This window comes from Sparus aurata, chromosome 15 (assembly GCF_900880675.1).
Source record: "Sparus aurata chromosome 15, fSpaAur1.1, whole genome shotgun sequence".
NCBI lineage: Eukaryota > Metazoa > Chordata > Actinopteri > Spariformes > Sparidae > Sparus > Sparus aurata.
In genome coordinates this window covers 28,194,546-28,216,383 of record NC_044201.1, presented here as the reverse complement: position 1 = coordinate 28,216,383, position 21,838 = coordinate 28,194,546, and the positions used below count along the sequence as shown (strand labels likewise).

The 21,838-nt window shown below is 42.7% G+C and overlaps 1 protein-coding gene across 7 annotated transcripts in view; it reads left to right on the top strand.

Moving 5' to 3' along the window:
* The window catches only part of LOC115597179 (pyridoxal kinase-like), a 35,380-nt gene that overhangs the window by 2,342 nt on the left and 11,200 nt on the right, over positions 1 to 21,838 (top strand). For 2 of the 7 annotated variants that reach the window (XM_030442922.1, XM_030442923.1), the window contains exons 4-8: positions 147 to 2,698; positions 2,847 to 2,993; positions 3,121 to 3,181; positions 3,839 to 3,963; positions 4,689 to 4,852. In XM_030442922.1, the coding sequence (XP_030298782.1) occupies positions 1,234 to 2,698; positions 2,847 to 2,993; positions 3,121 to 3,181; positions 3,839 to 3,963; positions 4,689 to 4,729 (1,839 nt within the window). In that variant the 5' untranslated portion in view covers positions 147 to 1,233 and the 3' untranslated portion in view covers positions 4,730 to 4,852. Of the gene's footprint in view, positions 1 to 146; positions 2,699 to 2,846; positions 2,994 to 3,120; positions 3,182 to 3,838; positions 3,964 to 4,552; positions 4,853 to 5,808; positions 6,121 to 14,460; positions 14,516 to 20,226; positions 20,332 to 20,622; positions 20,707 to 21,838 lie in introns of those variants that run through there. The other 5 variants (XM_030442928.1, XM_030442926.1, XM_030442925.1 and 2 more) reach the window with 4 other exon arrangements.

Genomic DNA, 21,838 nt, shown 5'->3' with positions numbered 1-21,838 from the left:
TTACCAGACTGTAAATTAATCAAATCCCTCAAAAGCTGATTTGTTCTGCTTGTTTATGTGATGTCTGTGCTGAGTGGTTTTAATCAGCCCTCCACCACCACCACCATCATCCCGTGTCCTTGACATTCTCTTTTTCTCTCCTACAGCTCGACCTGTCAAAGCGACTCCCATGGCTCCCAAACCTCCCTCCACCTCCACCTCAAATGTTCCTCCTTTGTCAAAGACAGAGCCTGCAGCGTCTGTCTTTGCTGCTGCTTCTAGTTCTACATCTACGTTTAACGCTGCATCAGCGTCTCCAGTAAACCCAAAGACTTTATATTCCTCAGAAACGCCTCAGCAGTCTCCTCTTGATTCTGCTGATGGTGTTTCCAATGTGACTGTTCCTCCAACCAGCATAACACCCTCATCACTGGGACCACAAGCAGCTGCTGTAGAAACGGTAGAAACCAGCGTAGAAACTGCAACAGCACAGCCTTTATCAGCTGCTACAGTAGAAGTCTCAGTAGAAACCACAACAGAATCACCAGTAGAGCCTTTTATATCTCCTGTGGAAACATTAGAAGGTGGAGCTGCTGTTGCTGAATGTCCGGTAGAGCCAATAGTAGAAGTACAGACCCAAGGCACAGACGTAGGAGTGGCTGCTGCCAGAGAAGAATCCTTAATAGAAACTACGATAGAATTACCAGTAGAGACAATAGAAACACTAGAAACTAGAGCTGCTGTTGTTGAGGGTCCAGTAGAGCCGGCAGTAGATGTTGCAGTAGATATCGCAGCTGAAACCAAAGCTCAGGAGTGGTTGCTGCCAAAGAAGAATCATTGATAGAAACTGCAATAGAAAAACCAGTAGAAGCCAACACCTCACTTCAGAGTAGAGCTGCTGTTGCTGATTCTCCAGTAGAAGCAACAGTTGACACAACAATAGATACTCCAGCTCAAGCAGTAGAGACCACCAGCACAGACTCAGGGCCTGTAAAAGTAGAAACCTTAGTAGAACCTCCAGTAGAACCTGCAGTAGAACCATCAGTAGAGGCAGGCACCTCTCCTCCGGAAACACTAGAGAACAGAGATGTCGTTGCAGGAGGTTCAGTAGAAACTACAGTAGAAACCAAAGCAGATGAAGCAGCGCAAACAGAAGAAACCACCACCACAGACTCAGGTACTGTTAACCTGTCACATGTTGTTGAAGAAGAAACCTTAGTAGAAACTACAATAGAACCATCAGTAGAAGCCAGCATGTCTCCTCTGGCATCACTAGAGAACAGAGATGCTGTAGCTGAAGGTTCAGTAGAAACTACAGTAGAAATTAAGGCCGATACAACAGCTCAAGTAGAAACCAACAGCTCAGACTCAGGAGTGATTAACACCTCAACCAGCGTCATAGACGAACCTTTAATAGAAACTAAAATAGAATCAGAAACAGTAGAAGCCAGCACCTCTCCTCTAGAGAGTAGAACTGATGTTCATGAATCAGCCGACAGCCTCTCACACACTGCCTTAATCCAAAATATACAAGAAAATGAAGTAGAATCCACAGTAGAATCATCCTCAGGAAGTGTCCCGGTGGAGGAGGGAGTGAGCGTGTCTGAGAAAATGACTTTAGAGTTCATAACGCTCCATGGAGTTGAGGTTCAGGTAGGATCTTTAAAGGCTGATGAGCTCCTCCAAACAAAATCTTCTCTCGATGAACAAATAGAAAAACAACTCCAGGAGCTGTTAGTCCAGACGGAGCCTGGAGCTGAATACAAAGCTGCAGCTGAAACGGAGAATTCAAGCGAGGAGGAGAGTGACATTTTAACTAAAGCTCTCTCAAACTGGGACTCGCTGTCAGAGGATCTTCAAGAGCTCGAAGGAGAAAGTGGCATGTTAGTGAATGACCTTCTCCTTGATGTTACTGCAGTGCTTTCCAAAACTCCTGCCGTGGGAGAAACACGTCTAGATTCAGAAGAGTCTTTGCAGATGGAGGAGAAGGGAGGTGAAGAGGAAGTCATGACGCTTGAATCCATAACTTTATCAGACGTGACGGCTGAAGTTGAAGGTCTTGAGTCTGAAGTTCTGCTAGAAACAAAGAACGCACTTGATAAAGAGGCTGAGGTACTGGTGAAGGAGGAGCAGGTGGTGGTTGAAATGACAACAGAAGACGTTGCTTTACTTGAGGACGCAACAGAAGCTGAACTTTTAGCGGTAGATTCTATCTCTGAAGCCACAGATGCATTAGAAGCTGAGACATCTGTTTTGCTGGAGGCCATGTTCGGGTCTGAGCAAGGACCGAGGCAGCCACTCGACACTTTACCAGTGAAGCAACAGGATGTAGTGATCGATACGGAAGCAGAAAAGGAGTCTGGAGAGCAGGAGGAGAGCGTGTTGGAGGCCATGACTCTGGAGTCTGTGACTCTGGCTGAAGTCGAGGTTTCCCTGGGATCTCTGGAGAACGAGTCTCTGAGTGAAACCACAGATTATCTGGAGAAAGAAGCTGAAATTATCGCTGGAGAAACGAGGATGGAGGTAGAGGTAGAAGACGAGGTGGTGTCTGAAGAGAAGGCTGAGGAACTGAAGATCGAGTCTCTGTCTCTGCCTGAAGATGATGCTCTGTCTGACCTGCAGACAGATGCACTGATGGAGGAGCTGCTCTTTTCAGTTCCTGGGCACATGACGAGGGAAAGAGAAAGTCCGATTGGTCAGGAGGCAAATGTTTCGAATGGTAAGTTTGACTCATGTTAGAGGCCCAAGGGCGGCAGTAGATAATTTGCTGAGGATGTCGATGCTTTAGAAAGCGCAATCAACTATCGACTATCAACCCAACTATCCTTCACACCCTCTTCTGTCCTGTTTTGGCGTTTTTACCACAGCGGCTGTTTCCACTGGGTCCGTCGACGATGATTCAGTGGCTGAACCGACAGGTGAGGTTACAGCTTCTCCCGCTCTGGAGGAGGTGCAGCAGGAACAGGAAGTGGAGGAGGAAGGAGCTCAGACTGAAACATTGGGGAAAGAATACGGTAAAGGGACACACAGCTTTTTCTAACCTGAACCATGTGATAGTCCTTAATTCTCAGTACTTTTGCCTTATATGAATATTGTGTGGTGATGTGGGCTTTACGAATATTGTTTTCATTTGTTTTTCAGATTTAGATCCGGTACAAAGACTCTTCCTGGAGAAGATCAGAGAATACAACAACATTAGAGGGTAAAGAGACAAAAGAGGTTTTCTATTAACAACCAAAAGTCAGGTGGTTCATTTTGTGTGGCTTGTTACAGGAATAGTTCAACATTTTGGGATTTAACGCCTAGAAATGAGCGGTATCGACCTTCTATTCTTAATCTTGAATAAAACACAAATTTCTTAAAATGCTGAATTTATCAGACACAGAAAGATGATTGAAATTGAGCTGCTGTTTCCAAAATAAACTATAAATTCTTCGCTTTTATTGAAAAAGCAAACAGTTAAGTTTCTACCATCATGTCCTTCAGGTTACATTTGATTGTGCTGAATGCAAATATTAAAAGTAGACTCATGTGACTTTGTTCCTTGTTTATGTTTTGCTTAAAGCAGATGATGTCTTGTAACAGAGATAATGTAACTCAAGAGATTTCCTGGTTATGTACAGGTTCAGTAGAGAATCCATCCACTCTGCGTACGTATACAGTAGCTGTGAAAAGAACAGCGAGAGGCACGGTTGCATAATGGGCACCCTGACCTATGACAGAAACAAACAAACCCTCAGGTTATACTGGTACTGGTTGTAAACTGTGATGCTGAGATAAAATGTCATGGAGACATCGAGTGAATGACTATGATTTCTGTTTTAATCCCCCCAATTTATATCACCTTTTCTTCTCTAAGGATAAACGGAGAACCTTTGGAGGCGGAGCCAGATTACGAAAAACACCTGTCACAGGAAACCGCAAAGCTCCAGAGACTTTATGGAGGAGGAGATCTTAGCAGCTTCCCTGAGTTCACATTTACCGGTGAGACAAAGCTGGAGAGAAGAGATTTCTTATGAGTCACATTATGAGTTTATAACAAAAGTGATTATCAGAAAGATATATAATCATCTGATTTAAAAACAAAAAAAATATTGGCTGGCATTGGTCTAAAGAAATTAAGTATGCTGTAAATCTGGCTTTAATATCAAGGCAAATTGGTTTGTCCTCGGGAGGCACATCATGTCTGATGGAGGTTGCTTTCAGACATACAAATTTGGAGTGGTGAAGATCTCCATGGCAACATATGAATCTGATTGATAACCACACTCTTGGATTAGGGCGTAGTGTCGTTTTTCAGGAGGGATGCGAGGAAAGAGAAATATTCTGAGACATCACAATGACATATTGCTTCGTCTACCTTGTTTGCGTAATACATGATGGCTGATAATCCAATTCCTTATGGAGATTATAAATGTATTTTTACCTCTGGAACATCATGTTTCAGCTCTGTAGCACTACAGCTAATAGAGAAAAATGTGTCATTACACACTAAACGATGTGCAGTGAAGAAATAAAACAAAATGTATTCCCACATCGACAGTAAATTACTTGTTACTTGTTTTCTCTTTAGAGCCCGAAATGGACCAGGACTCTAAATGATCCATGACGCCTGCCTCCTCCTCTTAACGCCCTTCGTTAACCTCTTCTCTTCAGGCCTGTCCTCTCTGACTTCCTCCTTCATTACCTCTTCATTTTCATTTTGCTAGATGGAAGAGCAGAGAGAGGGAGAGAAGAAGAAGCATCATAGGAAGTTTGTTTGGGTGACCTGCCATTCAAATAAGGGAAATGTATCTCTGGGTGTTTGTTTGTACTGTGCAATAATGATAGCAACACATTTATTTTATTAAAGCAGCACTTTAAAAAGAGTAAATCTTGGGTTTTTCATATTCAGGATGTGTGCGGTTATGCGAAAAGCAATTAGCGCAATGAAGGGCTGAATGAACAGCAGGTGGTGCTGTCAATTCAGGATCACTCTATTCAGCTCCATCTATCTCTGTCTACCTCTCTGTGTTTCTATGCCTCACACTCACACTCCTATTTCTCCCATCTTGCTTGCATTTGCAAGCTATATTTGTCTGTACATGCACTCGGTGCACTCTGTCTCTCTCCTTCACTGCCTTTTGTGTTGTGTGGTGACAGAGGCAGTCTTTGCCAAGTCAGATCCCCCCTCAGTCACGACTCTCTGATAGAGATGGTGTGAGTCACAACCAGAGACACAAATACACACTGGAAAAAAAAACCCACTGAGAGCAACACCAAACTTCATCTTAAAAAGCTGCATAAATAAGCGTTTTTTGTGGATTTATCATTTAATTTGGCGAGGAATACACAAATATGAGTGACGTGTTAATGTGAAATATCTTCTAAAATAATTCGGCTGTGTAAAGTGGAGTGCTAGGATCGATTAGAGGAGGATAAAATAGATGGAAGCTGTCATTCAGAGTCATTCAATTCCAGCTGTGTTGATCATCATTAGGATGCGCTCAGTGGCCCTGCGGTGACGTCATCCGGTTTAGGCGGTCACTCAGATTGCCTGCGTAGAATACGTGCGTGCGTGTGTCTGCGTTTGTTCGTGTGTATGTATGCATGCATGTGTGTGTGAGTGTGTGTGTGTTGTCCTTCAGTGTAGCTGCACGTGACCCCTCGGCTGTCTGGTCAGCTCGTGACACACTTTTGTGCAATTCAAACGTTAACAACAACGTAAACATCAGCTTTATACGCCAGATTCACGCTCTTATGCGTGTGTGTGTGTGTGTGTGTCCCGCATGTCTGTGCGTGGGACCGCTCTCTCTCTCTCTCTCTCTCTCCCTCGCGCCCCCATCATCACACACACTCACATCAACCACAACACGCGCTCTCACACACACACACACACACCGCCATCCTGCGTGTGCCGCACGGCTGGTTAGCTAGCTAGCTAACGTCGCTCCTCCTCACTGACTGGCAGCGCTGTTGTGCCTGGACCCAGTTGTTTTCTGTGTTGTTATGTGTTGGCGTTTATTACGGTTGAAGTAACGGATTATCCTGCACCCCCTCCTCGGCTGACCGGGAGCCGCCATGGAATGCCGCGTGCTGTCCATACAGAGCCATGTAGTCCGGGGATATGTGGGCAACAAGAGCGCCTCTTTCCCATTACAGGTAAGCGCATCTCGCATGCACCCATTATCGGACGCCGGAGCGACGAGACACGACCCCCGTCTGACACGCTCGGTTTCTTCCGTTGCCCTCAAAAATGTGAACACAGCCCTCTATCAACACTAAACGGATGGTTTCGATACATATTTTGGGTGTTTCGTGTGTGTGTGTGTGTGTGATGGTAAACGGTTATTACATCGTACAAAGTTCGTAACGGAAATCGGCCAACCGCCTCAACGGTCGCTGGATGAGTTAACGTGCGGCGGCGGTTAGTTGTATTTTTCCCTCTTGTTTCGGCTTTAAGGGCCAGAAAAGCAACGCTGTTGCTTTATGTGCTGTAAAAAAAAAAAGAAAAATAATAGTATTGCCACCGAGATGTCAGGTGTCGTGCTTGATTCGTGTCCCTAGACAGAATCACCCTTTAACCTACCACACTGCCCATCTCCCTGACAGACGTTGAATGTGCATCATATGATGGCTGCTGGTGTTTACTTGTTGTCTACATCCTGTTTGTGTGACCTGAGAAATGAGGGAGGACCTCTTCTCTCTCCTTCACCACACCTGTCATTGGGAGGGTGTCCGATAATGGAGCAAGGTGTTTTTCTGTCCCTCCATCAGCAGATAACATGCAGCCTTTCTCAAATGTCTCCCTGCAGACTGACTCACTGACTAGTTTGTTCTCAGAGGTGTCTGATAACGGACCTGCTGCTGTTAATCAAATGACCCCAACGCCTCTACACACAGGTGAATGTAAATCCTTCTGTTATCCTGTCAGGGCAGAAAGCTGGCTAATGATCATGTGTTCAGAGGAGTCAGCCTGTTAACCAGCCAAGCACAGTGTCAGTGCCTCAGGTGGCCATCAGACAGCTGTAATGGTCCTGATGTGTGTGGGAACATCTGGACTGAAACACATCCAAGCCTCCCGCAGTGATAATCTGGAGGGCAGAACTCCAGAATGGACAAATAATCAATACGACTATTGGCTGCTTTGAGTTCTCTGATCAACTTGGACAGAATATTGGAAAAAGGTTAAGGTGTGTGTAGTCGACCTTTCGGGGGATGTTTTTTCCTCTTAGTCGACGAAGAGTAAATTATGATTGTCTAGGGGTGAATCATGGACTGAAGGATATCACGCACAGTACATTTCTTGCAATTGATTTATGGCCGTTAAAGGATAAGTTCACCCGAAGAAATGAAAATGTAATCTTTATGTTCTAGTCCATATGTCATTTCTGAAGCTGTACAGCAAAAAAGTGTTGCTCCTTATTAACTTAAATAGATAGAAACTTATCATAAAATATAAAAAATAGCTTCATATAGATGCCACATTGATTTCAAAAGACGTTATTTAAAGTCTAACCCTTCACTTTCCCCGCTAAGCTATAAACGTTAACGTGCTCCCCGTCTGAAGTGGCACACTACTGAGTTTATCTGTACTGTTGCGATCATTTCCTGTAGTTAAGTCATTCATTTGTAATGATAAACAAGCACCAGGTGACCCGTTATACTGGACATTACAGAAACCTCCTCCCGGTGGTCCAAAGTGGTTCTGATAGCGGTATAAAGGCAGCACAAACAGGAAACTCCTTAAATCACAGGGTTGAGGCAGAGCAAAAGTATCCAGCAGAGAGAAAATACATAAATTCAATCTAATACTTGTTTGAGTTTGTTCTGCTATTGGTGTAAATCAGCTGATATACACTTTATCTACTTGTAATGTTATACTTTCCTCCTTCTCTGGCTCTGAATTACTGCTTAGTGATCATGGAAAACACTGATCCTTTCACTGTGTTAATGGGTAATCAAGATAATCGTTAAACTAACTGACAGCCTCTGACGGTCACAGCAGGGGCCGACAAAGGTAAAGAAAACTGATAGTGATATTTAGTTGTCGTTAGGCTCGTGTCCAGAACTGATACCAGTGTAGGAAATGCCTCCGATACAGCCTAAAATCCTGCATCCAGTCTGTGAGTATGCAGGTCTATGCACCGATCTGATACCACTTTGTTTGTTTATTCATTCATTCATTCATTCATTAGAAGCAGGACTCTTCTTCTGCTACTTCCCAGCAGGATCACATACTCACACACCTGTATGCAACTAAACAGGTTTTTATCCTCGAAGGCAAGAAATGTCAAGAACGTTTCAGCAAACTAAACTTTTCAGTTACGCCTGAGTGAGGTTATAAAATCAGTATTCAGTATCGGATGAAGTTCAGGTGTCTGAATTGGAATCGAAAAGAAAAAAAAAATAGTTTTTGTTGCTCCTCCTGTTGCCTCATATAATGGAGGGGGTCGTAAAACACTTACAGCTGAAGAACTGTTGAGCCTGTGAGTGGCTCAACATGTGTCCTGTTCCTCGGCCTCATAATAAGGAAGAGTGACTTTCAGGTTCAGTCATCACCTTCATTAATAGCAGGTAATAGAGCCGTTACCTAAAGGCAAAGCTTCACAGGAATGAATAACTACCAGAATAATGAGCGGGAAAACAGCAAATGCATTCAAAACAAGCAATTGATTTGATATTATGTGAAAGGACACAGAGGTTTTGAGCTCCTCCCGGCCCCGAGAAAGTGATAGTAATTTCCCTTTATGATCCCTAATGTTGACTGTAGGATGATAGCAATGATTGCTTTGGCTCTGTAATTGCCGCGGTGATGATGCTGGTGATTCTTACAGTTTCATATTTTTCCACCAGCAGCGGCGTGGCAGTCAGTAGTGATGGCGAGGCTCGTACAAAACACGGAGTACATGTCCCATCACCCTGAAAGACAGTCACTTGTTGTGAGAAGTGCCGAGTCTATTTTTAGCCCCGCTGCCCCCCGGGATGTATTTTGCGGTTATCCTAATGGCTGCTGGGCTTTGATGCGTGTCACCACCAGGATTCAGTGCAGCCATTAATGTTCAACTACCACAACTGATTAAGGCCAGTTTGTACCAGGCTAACGCTGAAATAATGTCCACCAGTGCAGCTTACTAAAGCTAACAGGACACACTGATATCAACCAGTACATTGTACTGAATGTAAAGCTTTACCAGAGTGGGTCACTGTGAAGTTCACTGTCAATATCATCAAGTAGGATTAATTGAAGTATTTGGCTTCGTAGTCATGAGTATCCAGTATTTCTCTTGATATGTGTTGTTATAATATACAGATTTGTTAGAGAGGTTGTATGACACTTTATTGATCATTGGCTGGAAATTAGATGTTATAAAGGGAGCAGCATATCACAAAAGTAGCAGCTAATTGTTAGCTGTTTGGCATGTTTAGCCGTGCACCTAGCGGTGATTGAACTGTCGATTATTTTCTCGATTAATCAATCAGCTGTTTGGTCTAAAAATATTGATGAGTGTTTCCCAAAATTCCCCAAATTGACGTCCCCAAATGTCCTCGAAGATATTTAGTTTCTGTCACAGAGAGGTGAATAAATCAGAAAATATTCATATTTAAGAAGCAGGAATAAGAAGAATTTCGAATTTTCTTTGAACATTGACCCATGTTTTTTTTTTTTCTTCATTCTACGGCCTCCAATTGAAATCTTTTCCTGACATGATCAAGACGGCAAAATATGGAGCTGTCGTCTCACGTGACCTCTTATATGCTCATCATGCTCGATGTCGGCTGTGACGATGAGCGTGATTCGTTCTCTCTTTCTCGTCGCTCAACACTTATTCACAACATCGGAGCTTGAACTTTCTCACTGAGGTATGATGTGTTCAGTCCAGTTGTTTTGAACCCACTGGTGTTCTGTAAAATTACACATTTACAGCCAGTTTAAACTGTATTCTCACAAATACAAGTACTCACCAGTGGCAATAACTTTTAAGAGCAGCTGTGTATTAGGATTACATTACTGCTGTTTGATTTACAACCAGTATCTGTAATGGAGCCTCATGAAAGTTATACTACTGCAATTCAAGACCTTTTAATAGTCTGTGTTGAGCTAAATATAGCATTTTACAGTTTAGATGAATTACTGTAAGTCTGATGTTGTGATTTCTTTTTGCACTCTTCCTCTGGTGAGACATTAAACCAGTCATGCAGAATGTCTCTCAGCCGCTCTCACTTTTAAAGTATGACAGCAGTTAAGTATCGGTTGTACTTTTATTTTAATTTGCATCGAAGGGTTTTATAAACTGTTCAGTTTAATGAGACGAGTCTTTCAGGCACGATGTTTTAACGTGAATGAGACGTTCAGTGGAGTAACGGTGATGTTGGAGTCCCGTCAGAGAAGTGGATCATTGTCACCAGCCTGATAAGTACATCGTGACAGTGTTGTATTTGGCTGCTGAGTTCTGCAGTCAGTTTGTGAATGAACCACAGCTGATGCTCGTGGACATGAGCCAACACAAGAATTACATTTGGACTAATAAACAGAGAGCCCGGGGTCAGTGAAGGAGCTCCTCTCATTCTTCAGAGTCACGGCCATGATTCAGTTGGTGTTGGAGATTAGGGATGAGCTGATGATGATGGCGATGATGATGTCAGCGAGCGTGCAGGGCATCCCTCTCTGCCTGCTGACAGGACAGACAATCCTGTCAGCAGGCAGGAGACGGCGATATGAGCAAGCAGGGCTCTGATTGGCTGCCACAGGATTCCTCCTGGTGACGTCACTGAAGATGGAGACAGGCTGTCACAGAGCTGAACTGGATAGATTGAGCCTTCACATAGAAAACTAAATTCAAGACCAGCGCTGTCTTCTGGCACCGAATTGAGGATTTGTGCATTTGTGGATGTGTTGATTGAGTTCAATTACATTTGTATTATCAGTTTCGAAACATTATCTATTAACGCTGCTTAGAATAAGAACTTAGTGAGACACTTTCACATTTTCTTTTTGCTTCTCACCTGATAAATAACAACAACCTGTGGTCACATACAGAACAGTGTCCCTGAAACGGGCAGGAATGAAGTGTTTTGCTCAAGGACTCTTCAGCTGGTTAGATATTTGCTGACCTGTGGTTCTGCAGTAACTCATGTCACCACCCTGCTGCCCTCAGAGTGAATCTCTATGCTTTAAAATGCAAGAAAAGGAAGTTATGATCCACATAGGTGGGGAAAAACAAATGCCTTGCAATGTACTTAACAATCACAAATCATTAGGCTTTTACCTGCTGTGCTAATGGCCAGCACATCCTTGAGAGGAGACAGAAGTCTAAGATTATATAGTATTGTCACATACAATCATACTCAGTGCAACATACTAACATTTGTGTTGTGGATTTAACCCGACCCCGAGGAGCACATGGCAGCAAATATATAGCATCTAGGGACATAGTCCAGCTCAAAACCAGTCCCATGGCCAAAGGCAAAGACAGGAGAATTAACCTAATATTCATGTTTTTGAAGACTTGTGAGAAGTTAATATATCTTCTCTGGTTCGGTAACCAGACAAGCCTGTAATCGATTTAATTTCTAATGACTTAGTACCTGATTACAAAAAGGTTGTGCAAAAAAAAAGAACTGTGATCATTTTCTCCCCTTATTTTTGACATACATTCAACTGAAAACCAGTGAAAAGACAACAAATGGAATGCTTTACCTCATCTTGTCCCGACTGGGAACATTTGGACAGCAATAAAATGGGTTGGCATGAAATTTTGAGCAGACATTCATCGTCCCCAGACTACTAATTGTAAAAATTCAGGCGTAAACCAACAAATGGCATCTCCATCAGCCTTAGCTTTACTCTGTGTGTAGTGCTATTAACTAAATGTTGGCATGCTAACATGATTACCTTAGATGGTGAACAAGATCGACATTATACCTGCTAAACTTTAGCATATTAACATCATTGTTGTAAGCATGTTAGCATGCTGACATTAGCATTCAGCTCGAAGCACCACTGCACCACAGTACAGGCTCAGAGAGCTCCTAGCCTCCACATTTAGTCTTAAGCCTTTTTAAAATGCTGCTTTGGGCTGCAGCAGCACAGCTACACAGGCATTCCACTTATTAACACTGAATAGGAAACATAATTGATAGATTAAATAATTGCAGGTTGCAGTGTAGCCGCCGTAAACTCATGAACAAAATGCAGCGTGATGTTGAACATCCGCTGTCTTCTTTACAGGCTGATGCAGGAAACAGTGGAAACAGACAGTAGTAACATTTTTGTTACAACACACACATCTGTTCATTGATGTGCAAACAGTGAACTTACTGTAGCTCACCCAGCGCTGAGTGACTGCCAGCGAAGTCATGATGCAGTAAATATAGTCTTGTGAGTCTGTGTTGACTCAGATGTGATCAGCCTGCACTGTGACACATGCTAATTAAAAGAAACTCTTCATTCAGTGTAGAGATTGGCATCCTCATCGGGGGGAAATTACCAAAAGTGTGAAAGTGTTTTCCTCCAAATAAGCCTAAATGTTTACTCTTCTTAATTTTGTAAATATCCTCTCTGCGGTCTCTTTCCCAGCACCAGCATTGTAAACAGTCTATCTGTGTCACTGACTTGAGGCTCATGAATAGAGCGAGAGAGGATGTGACCTAAATAACATATTCTTAGCCCCATGTACATCAGTGGAGCCATAAATACACAGTTTTAGTCAATTTATCTCCTGCTCGGCTGAAGGAACATGTTGTAAAAGACAGGTTGTTCATGTCTTAAAGAGTGCAACACATCTGTATTCACAACTCTGGAACAGCAAACAGAAACAGATGTTTAGACTGGGACCACCAGGAGCTTCTTTCTTACGGTCCTGTCTCAAAAAAATAGTATTTTCAGTAGAAATGGTGTCATGGTCTGCGTGCCCTGACGCCACCGAATGTCTCATGCTGATGAAACAAAAACAGTATTTCACCATTCAGAAAAATACTTTTGAAAAAAGCTGGCGCACTGACAGGTTCCTCCAAGGTCGAAGCTGATATCTACGCCGCCTCCCGCCTCTGAAAGCAGATTCTTGTATCTCAAAGTTACAGTCAATTGAGAAGAACAAAGGACTCATTCACTCGCCTGCCTCGCGCTTCAGCCCAATTAAATAAAGTCATTCAGATAACAATTGGCTGCACGTGGATCGGTCATGTGTCTTTCTCTCTCTCTCTGGTAATTAAAAGAAAAATGTTAAGAAAGACAAAGAGAGAGGAGGACACTGTTCCACGTCAGGTTTCAGCTGATCTTGAACTATACAGGATGGTAAATGAAGTCAGATAGAGTTTCATTTATACCCTTTATCAGTGAAAGTCACAGATTCATGTTTATATTCTGCAAATGTGACTGTAATGATATGGAAAAAATGAAATATGGCACATTTAGTATTTGACAACATTATTTTCATACTTACAGACTTGCAAAGTGATTTTACTTTTTATGATTCAGAGTGAGGATGAGCGTGACTCGTTGACTTACAGCATCGCTAACTGTACTAGCACAAACACTAGCTGAACACATTTTAAATGATACAGAATTGAATTACATATTGACATAGCTTGCACTGAACTGTCATGTCCTCCAGGTGAAATGTCCTGTTACCTGTTACTAATGGTAACAGGTCTGGTTGCCTCTAAGATTATATTTTTACCTTGACTGTTTTCTGAATGTTTTCTTACTTTTGGACTTGCAGCTGATCTAGGTTTAAGGTTCAGTCCTATTTCTTGATTGTTTAATACCGATACTCTGGGTCGGTTTTTACCCGAAATTCTATCCTGAGCGTCCTGACTCGACAACCTGAGAATGAGATTTGTCAATCAGCTGTTTTCCTCCAGAATCGCCTTCCCTAACTTTAAACTTCTTTTTAAACATCAAGGCAATTAGTCGTTAGAAACATCCCTTGTTCAGGGTGAGCTAATCTGTTGTTTTTGAAACAGACCGCAAGCTAACCACTCCTCACCAAACTGCAGGAAACCTGAAAGTCAGCAACTAGTTGGTGAACATAGTGGAGCATTTAGCAGCTAAAGAGAGAGAGATTGCCATCAGGAGTTGGTGGAGACCAAAGAAGAGTAAATATTGGACTAACAGTCAGTGGGTGGACGTACACAAGAGTCCAGATGCATGCTGATGATGCTCTGCTTCTACCGGATCTGTTTGTCTTAACTTAAAGCAACACTGTGCAACTTTTAATCGATTCAGGATAAAGACAGTGGATCGTCAAGTCTAATATGTCCGTCTTCACTCACGGCAAGTCTCGGCTGCCCCTCAAATTGGCCCAAATTAATCAATTATCTCCAGTTTTTAACAGGTAGAGGCATTCTTTGTAAGTTCAGCAGTCTGGCTTCAGTTGCTGCACACTTTGCATACTGTGTGTGCAGGAGTGTGGTGTGAAGTACAGATGTCACATTTTTTAGCGAGCGTGGCTGTTACTCCTAATCTCTCCTGACACCTAATCTGTTTCCTGTCTCCAGGTTTTAGGGTTTGAGGTGGACTCCATCAACTCTGTCCAGTTCTCCAACCATACAGGTAAGACGGATCAAATGGCATATTTCTTTGAGAGCATATGTGTGTGTGTGTGTGTGTGTGTGTGTGTGTGTGTTTGTGCTGTGTTTTAATGGATGTGTGTGGGTGCGTATGAGTCAGCCAGTGCCCGTGGTGTTGAGACGGGGTGTTACAGAGATGGTTTGTCACCGAGGCAGCGGCTGTGCTGAGGCTGATGAGTCGACAGCGGAGTGAGTCAGGTTTTAGTGGAGGTCGGTGGCTGACACCAGCTTTGAGACGCACATGAAGCTTTAGGAAATGAACTCCTTCACGTTCAGTCCATCTTTGGAGGTCTAGTCTTTGAGTTGTCAGAGTTATAACAGGGGAGATGATGTGGACATGTACAGTACCAGGCAGGGAGGGTCTAATGAAAGATGAGAGATTGCAAGTATATCATTTTTTGGGTCTTGACACATATTAAGGATTAAAAGTAATAATATCTCAGCTTCTGCTCCGTTTATTTTGACCTTTAACTTCCATGAAATTGCCACACTAAATCCCTTAAATCAGTTCTTTTTAACATCTTGGCCGCAATTATTAGAACACATGATATTGTCTCAGCAATTACTGAAATAGTTGTGATTAACATATGTACCTAGAAACAAGTACAATTAATGTGCATGATCTGGCGCTTCAAGCTCTGCATGCACTGAAGATATTTAATTACTGTTCTTGATCAATTTAATCAAACTTTTGAAATACACTCTCCCACAAAATCAGCCCAAGCATTCGAGAATGATTATTTCTTTCCAATAGATCTATGATGTCTTCTAGATGTTTTCTAACAGCACAGATAAAACATTAGCTCAACATTTCCCTCTGCCACAGTTAATGTCCACTTCACTGCCACCTCACACAGGAGGATCTCCTGCTTATTGATTATCACAAAAAACTTTGGCTGTTTCTAACAAACAAATATACTTCTGATGATTTGTTGCTATATGTTATATTCTTATATTTTTTCCCTGCATGTATCAAAGTCAGTGGTTATAAAATGCTTTTCAAAATTAAAACATTTGCTCTCCATTCCTGTTCCCTATTACACTGATCTGCTAGATTAAGTTGATCCAGTTAGAATTGTACTGTCATCAGCATTAATCTGATTTAAAGACACTTTTGAATTGATGATGCATCTGGTTTCTGATTGGCCCAGAGGCGACGTCTGCGTCATCCCCTCGGCGTCACATTTTTCTTGTAATATTTCGATATAATTTCAAATCCCGTGAATGAGTAATGCGCTCTGTGTCTCTCCCCTCTGTGGCACTGATGGAGGCTCTCAGCTCGTGTTATTCATGCACACTGAACTCGATGAATGATTCAGCTGAACGCTGTGAAAACAAACACATCTGCCCAGCTGTTGCTTGTTGCTTCACAGTGGATACAAGCAACAACCAGACTCAGAAATCCTCAGAGGATCGAGTGCAGGATGACAGTGTAGAATTCATTTTCCTACGTTAGCAGTCATTTAGAGATCTTAATTATATTTTAATTGCTTATAAAAGACACCACAACCAATTCATTATCACCAACACAGAGGAATATCAGCAGAAATTAAACACTTTTAGATATTTTATGGAATTTAAAAAGCAGCTAGTTGTTCGCCTTTGTGATGGCGATAGCTGCAACAATTAATCAATTAGTTGTCAACTATCAATGATGATTGATTAATTGGTTTTAAGAGTAAAAAGACTGGTTTCTTTCCTCCTTGTTGACAGTAAACTGAATGTCTTTTGGTTGAGGACAAAACAATACATCTTCTTGGCCTTTGCAGGAACACTAAACAAGATCTTCTGACATTTTATAAACCAAACAACTAATTAATTAATCAACTACATAATCAGCAATTAAATAATTGTTAGTTGCAGCTCTAGTTTCGTCACCAGTTGCTAAATTCTGTATGTTTAGCTTCTGGCACGTCAGTTTGACCCATTTCAGGCATTCCACCACCTTATAAACACAGTATTAAGTTGAACTGCCGTCGATACGGTGCCAGAGATTTCTTGGTGGTTGTTTTTACAGCGTTGAGTGTTACAGGGCAGATGACCTTGACCCCTTCATGTCATGGTTATGTAGTCTCGAAATCATTACCTACTTGCTTTATTAACTCCATGCATTCAATGTCCAACAAGGAAAGGTCAAGAAACAGTCTGTTAAACATCTGGTTTGACGTCAGGTAAGACGTTGGCTTTGTGGTGTCGTTGTTATCGAGATGGATGGTGATTGAGCCTGAAGCTAGTGAAAGGATTCTGTTGCAGAGTAAAGGGTGAGTTAGTAATTGTAGGTGTTCTGTAGGATAAGTGTTGTCGTGTGGGCGAGCGTGGGACTCGTCTGCAGCGGCATCAGATTCAGACACGAACCAAATGCTGTAATTTACATTTGAGCTGTTTGAGTTGTAGCCTTCAATTTGAACCAAACATTAATGATATAATAATAGTATGTAATAGCTTTTGATTAGGGATAATCCACTTGTTTGAGACTTCGTTGACAGCAGGACTTTGTTTCTATAAGCTTTTTGATGCTTGAAGCAGCACAAATGAAATGTCACTCGACCTCTGAAAATAAAGATGAACGCATCTGCCCCGAGAAGATACTGCCAGCGCGTTTGTGTTTCTTTGTTACGTCATTTTGTGATTTATGTGAGCTGAGCGTTTTATCAGCAGCTTGTTTATTTTTTACCATTGAAACAAAGTGCTTCTGTTCCCTTTGAGAGTTGTCTCCGCTGTCCAACTGTGTACATTTAATGATTGCTTGCGTTGTGTTTGCTCAATGTAAGCAACAGATTCTTCCTCGGGACAGGATCTTTGTTTGCAGTTGATTCATGTTCCAACATTTACTTAGGTGTTTCTTTTCTCACTGTGTAAAAACTGTTGAGTCGTGTACTGACATGATCCCAAGGGATTCCAACAATGGTCAACGCTTTTGTCTTCCGTTAACGTTTCATACTTTCCCATTTGTGCATGCCATATGTACTACATATAGACGATGTTCACATTACATGTTTTTGACCTGACTTTCATACCTGGAAGTGGTGGGGATGGCAAGCCACTGACCATAGTTCAAGTCTGCGTTTCAACATTTGAACTGGGATCAGTTTCCATACGAGTTTGTTGTAACAAAATCAGGTGTGTTTTAAGGACACTCTCGGGCATCTTCAGAGGTGTTTGTGGCGACCAAAACGGGCATTTCAACCCAAACCTTGATCTTTTCCAAACCCTGACCAAGTATTAGTAAGCAGAGCATAAGCATAGCGTTGTCACATCATGAAATAGAAAATTGCACATAAAGAAATATTACGTTTCAACATATCTGTAGTGTGCAGAAACAGACGTGCCAGGGGTTTGGGCCTTGCCAAATTGATTTAGATTTCATTGATGCAAAGTTTGAGCCTGATTCAACATTTTTCCGGAGCCCATTCCCTCAACAGCCCACTGCTCTGTGTGTTTTCTTGCAGTGCTCTTGTCTGTCTGAACACGACCTAGGCGTGATCACTGTCAGCTCCCGGCTAAATCCAAGTTCAATTTAAATCTTTAGAGACCAATTAGACTCAGATAAGAATGAGTATTCTAATCGCAGGTTTCATGCTCGTGTCATTATCAGCCTGCGTCCAGAGCAGACTGTGATACAGCTGAGGACGACGTCAAGAATAAGAAATGTCTTTGTCCTCACACCTGGGATGTGAATTGAGTTTATTTCAGTGACCTTAGCGTAAAAATGCCAGAGACTCGAGCGCTCCTTTAATCAGATCTTGTCTATCGCAGCCTTACATTTGCAATTTCTTCAAGGAGAGTCTGTAATTTGGTGTGACGGATTGAAGAAGACGTGTGTATCTTCGAAGGAGAAGGATGCTTGGCGATGAGGACAGAGAAGGTGAATAGAGAGAGCGAGAGACGGGGTGTTTTTGAATGAGAGAGACAGACAGCGGACGACGGAGAGAAAGACGGGGGGAGTGGAGAGAGAGAGCGACAGGACGCAGCGGTAAACGTTGTGACTTGCGACAGCAGCGAATGATGACGACAGAAGCAGCTCTTATCTGTAGGCCTGCCTTCACCCTCCCTCCCTCGCTCACACACACACACACACACACACAGCGCTGTGACTGCTCATCTCTATTTCTTAGCCCCTTTGGCTTTCTCCCGGCTTGTTGCTTAGCAACCAGAACCCCCCACCACGTGACCTGGCTGTGACTCACCTGGAGCTGCGACATCATCGGCCTGCAGCAAACATGTCATACGCAGACAGACGTGCACCAACGCATGCTTACATTGGCATTCGCGTCACATACAAATACATCCATATCAGTACATGCAGTGCTGAACGGATATGGCAATACACACATACACCATACACACATCCAGACACACACACACACATCGGTGTGTTTGTTGGTCGAGGGGTCTGTGTCCTCGTCCTCCCTCAGACTCACACCTGTCCCTGCTCACCAGATGCTGTGGCTGCAGGCTGCACTAAGACCTGCTGCTCCACGGTGTGTGTGTGTGTCTCTGTGTCTGTGTGCGCGTGTGTGTGTGTGCGTGTGTGTGCGTGCGTGTGTGTGTGAGTACTTCATGTGAATCTTTAGAGGTTCCTGTTCACACACAGCTTGTTTTCTTTGTTCTGAGCTGCAGTCCAAACATTTCCTTTTCGTGTTCAGTTCACATCACTGTGTTACAAGCGGAGGTCACGTGGGGCACTTTTAAGTCGAGACGAAACAAAATGTTTCAAGTGTCTTTAACTGTATTCTGCAAAGATAGACTGATGAAGTCTGGATCTGTTGTTTTCTGCTGTCAGTTGTATTTAGTGTGTTGAATGCATCTCCTCCCTCATACAACATTTATAAATCCTGCATGTTTCCATACATTGCTGCACATGTTGATGAGTTACAGCCACCTGTAGATCAGTGAAATACTGTGAAACCAACAGGCACGAGACAATCAGAGCAGGTGTTGGTGCATGGGACCCATAAAGTTACCGGAGGGAAAGTTTAAGTAAAAGTGCATTTTATGTTTTGTATGTAGAATATTAATCAGTAAAGAAACCTGTTACTTCTTCTTTCTTTAGAGGACGTTTTTGTGCTGTTACTTAATGCACAAACTGAAGTGAAGTGTTTAACTTGCTTAATTAAGCTGAAATGTTGTGAGTGGACGGGAGTGTGAGGGCTTTAATGTGTGTGTCAGCATCTATAGGGTGTTTTAAAGGGCACATATACGGTACAGTGTGTGTGTGTGTGTGTGTGTGTGTGTGTGTGTGTGATTGTGTCGCTTGAATGGAAAAATCATTGCAAAAGGTGGAGTCAGCAACTTTGTGAACACAATAACTCCTCTTCTCTCCTCTCCTCACCTCTCCTCTCCTCTCCTCTCCTCTCCTCTCCTCTCCTCTCCTCACCTCTCCTCCTCACCTCTCCTCTCCTCTCCTCTCCTCACCTCACCTCTCCTCTCCTCTCCTCACCTCTCCTCTCCTCTCCTCTCCTCTCCTCTCCTCTCCTCTCCTCTCCTCTCTACACCTCTCCTCTCTACACCTCACCTCTCCACACCTCTCCTCTCCTCACCTCACCTCTCCTCTCCTCTCCTCTCCTCACCTCACCTCACCTCTCCTCTCTCTCCTCTCCTCTCCTCTCCTCTCCTCTCCTCTCCTCTCCTCACCTCTCCTCACCTCTCCTCTCTCCTCCTCTCCTCTCCTCTCCTCTCCTCTCCTCTCTACAGGTTACTCTCATTGGAAAGGCCAGGTGTTGACAGCAGATGAGCTCCATGTTCTTTATGAGGGAATCAAATTGAACAACGTGCACCAGTATGACTATGTTTTAACAGGTGAATACTCTGACATTTAACATCTTTAGTTGGAGTTTTTTAATTTTCATTTCAGTCTCTTTCTCCATCTTTTTTCACATTCAGTACTTCTGTGCAAAAATTGATTTTGTCCCGTCAAATGAAGCGAATATCTTGAAGATCTAAGAAAACTTGTGGATAGGCTGCATTTTCACAAGTTTCTGCAGTTTCAGTACTTTTTTTTAAGTAACTGGAAAGCAGTCGCCTTCAGAACACCAGCGCTGCTCTACTGACACAAACAAAGGGAGACAAATCTATATGTGTTGTGTTCAGGGTATACCAGAGACACATCCTTCTTGGAGATGGTCGTGGACATTGTTCAGGAGCTAAAGAGAGCCAACCCCAACCTGGTGTATGGTGAGTAACCACATGTTTTTATTTACTCTTCTAGGACAGGACAAAACTTTGAAAAGAAAACAAATGAAGATGTTATTTAAGTTGGCTTCAGAGCTGTTTCTTCCTTTAATGTACGCTTGAGGCATCACATGACCTGCCAGAAATAAAGGTTTGTCTTTGACCACCAACCCTCAACTTTCATCAGTCTCTTCAGCTGCTAAACACTCAGCCATGTTCACTGATCACTAGCGAACCATCTGTCTGCTGTTGGATGTGAGGCAGGTAGTAAACAGTGAGTTTATCAAACTGCCTGCCGCCGCTGGAGACTGTCTGGATGAGAGCAGATGTTGCTGTGAGCTAAAAGAGGCTGAGAAACTGTTGAGCTGCACAGTCGGGTTATAATTATCGAGCGACTCCTTCCACAATACATGAAATCACTTGTTATTAGAAAAATGTGAATTACTGGAGATTTAATATGACATAAAGTCTTCTGTGGGACAGTGAAACAAAATCCCCTAACAGGATCAAATTAACAGTTAATATGTGAAACTTTTGAACATTTGAAACTCATTAGTTTCTCACATTAAGCAGCTTCATGTAGCCTGATGTAAAATTCAGAGGAGATCCAGTTTTTTCACTGAGGAGGACTCTCGTGACTTCTCTCTCTTTCTCTTTAGCCGGGAGGATTTTTATTTCATGTTGCACAAATCAGTTTCACTCAATCACGGCTGCAGTTTGGCCTGTAGACACTGAGTTAGTGCATGTAGTGAAGACCTGCCGCCGCTGTTCAAAATAATAAGGAACCAGAGGGCTGACATGCATAATGTGTTTGTGTTTCCCAAAATACTTATTGTTATTAGTAGTACTATCTGTGTGTGTCTGCAGGATGACGCCAGATATTCTTGAACTGTTAGATGTCTCTGTTTTGACATTAATTGCAGGTATCATGTTGTGATGAGAGGGTGTAGTTTATCTTTCTGGTGGTACGACTTGATTGATAATGAAGAGAGCAATTGGATGGCATTGATGGAAGAAGTTTCAAGAAGCTCTTCATGTCTGTGGCTGTGTTTTATTCTGGTCTTGAGATTTGGAACATAATGCTACGTTGAACCGTCAGGTACTAAAAAGATGGCACCAGATAATTAATCCTTAG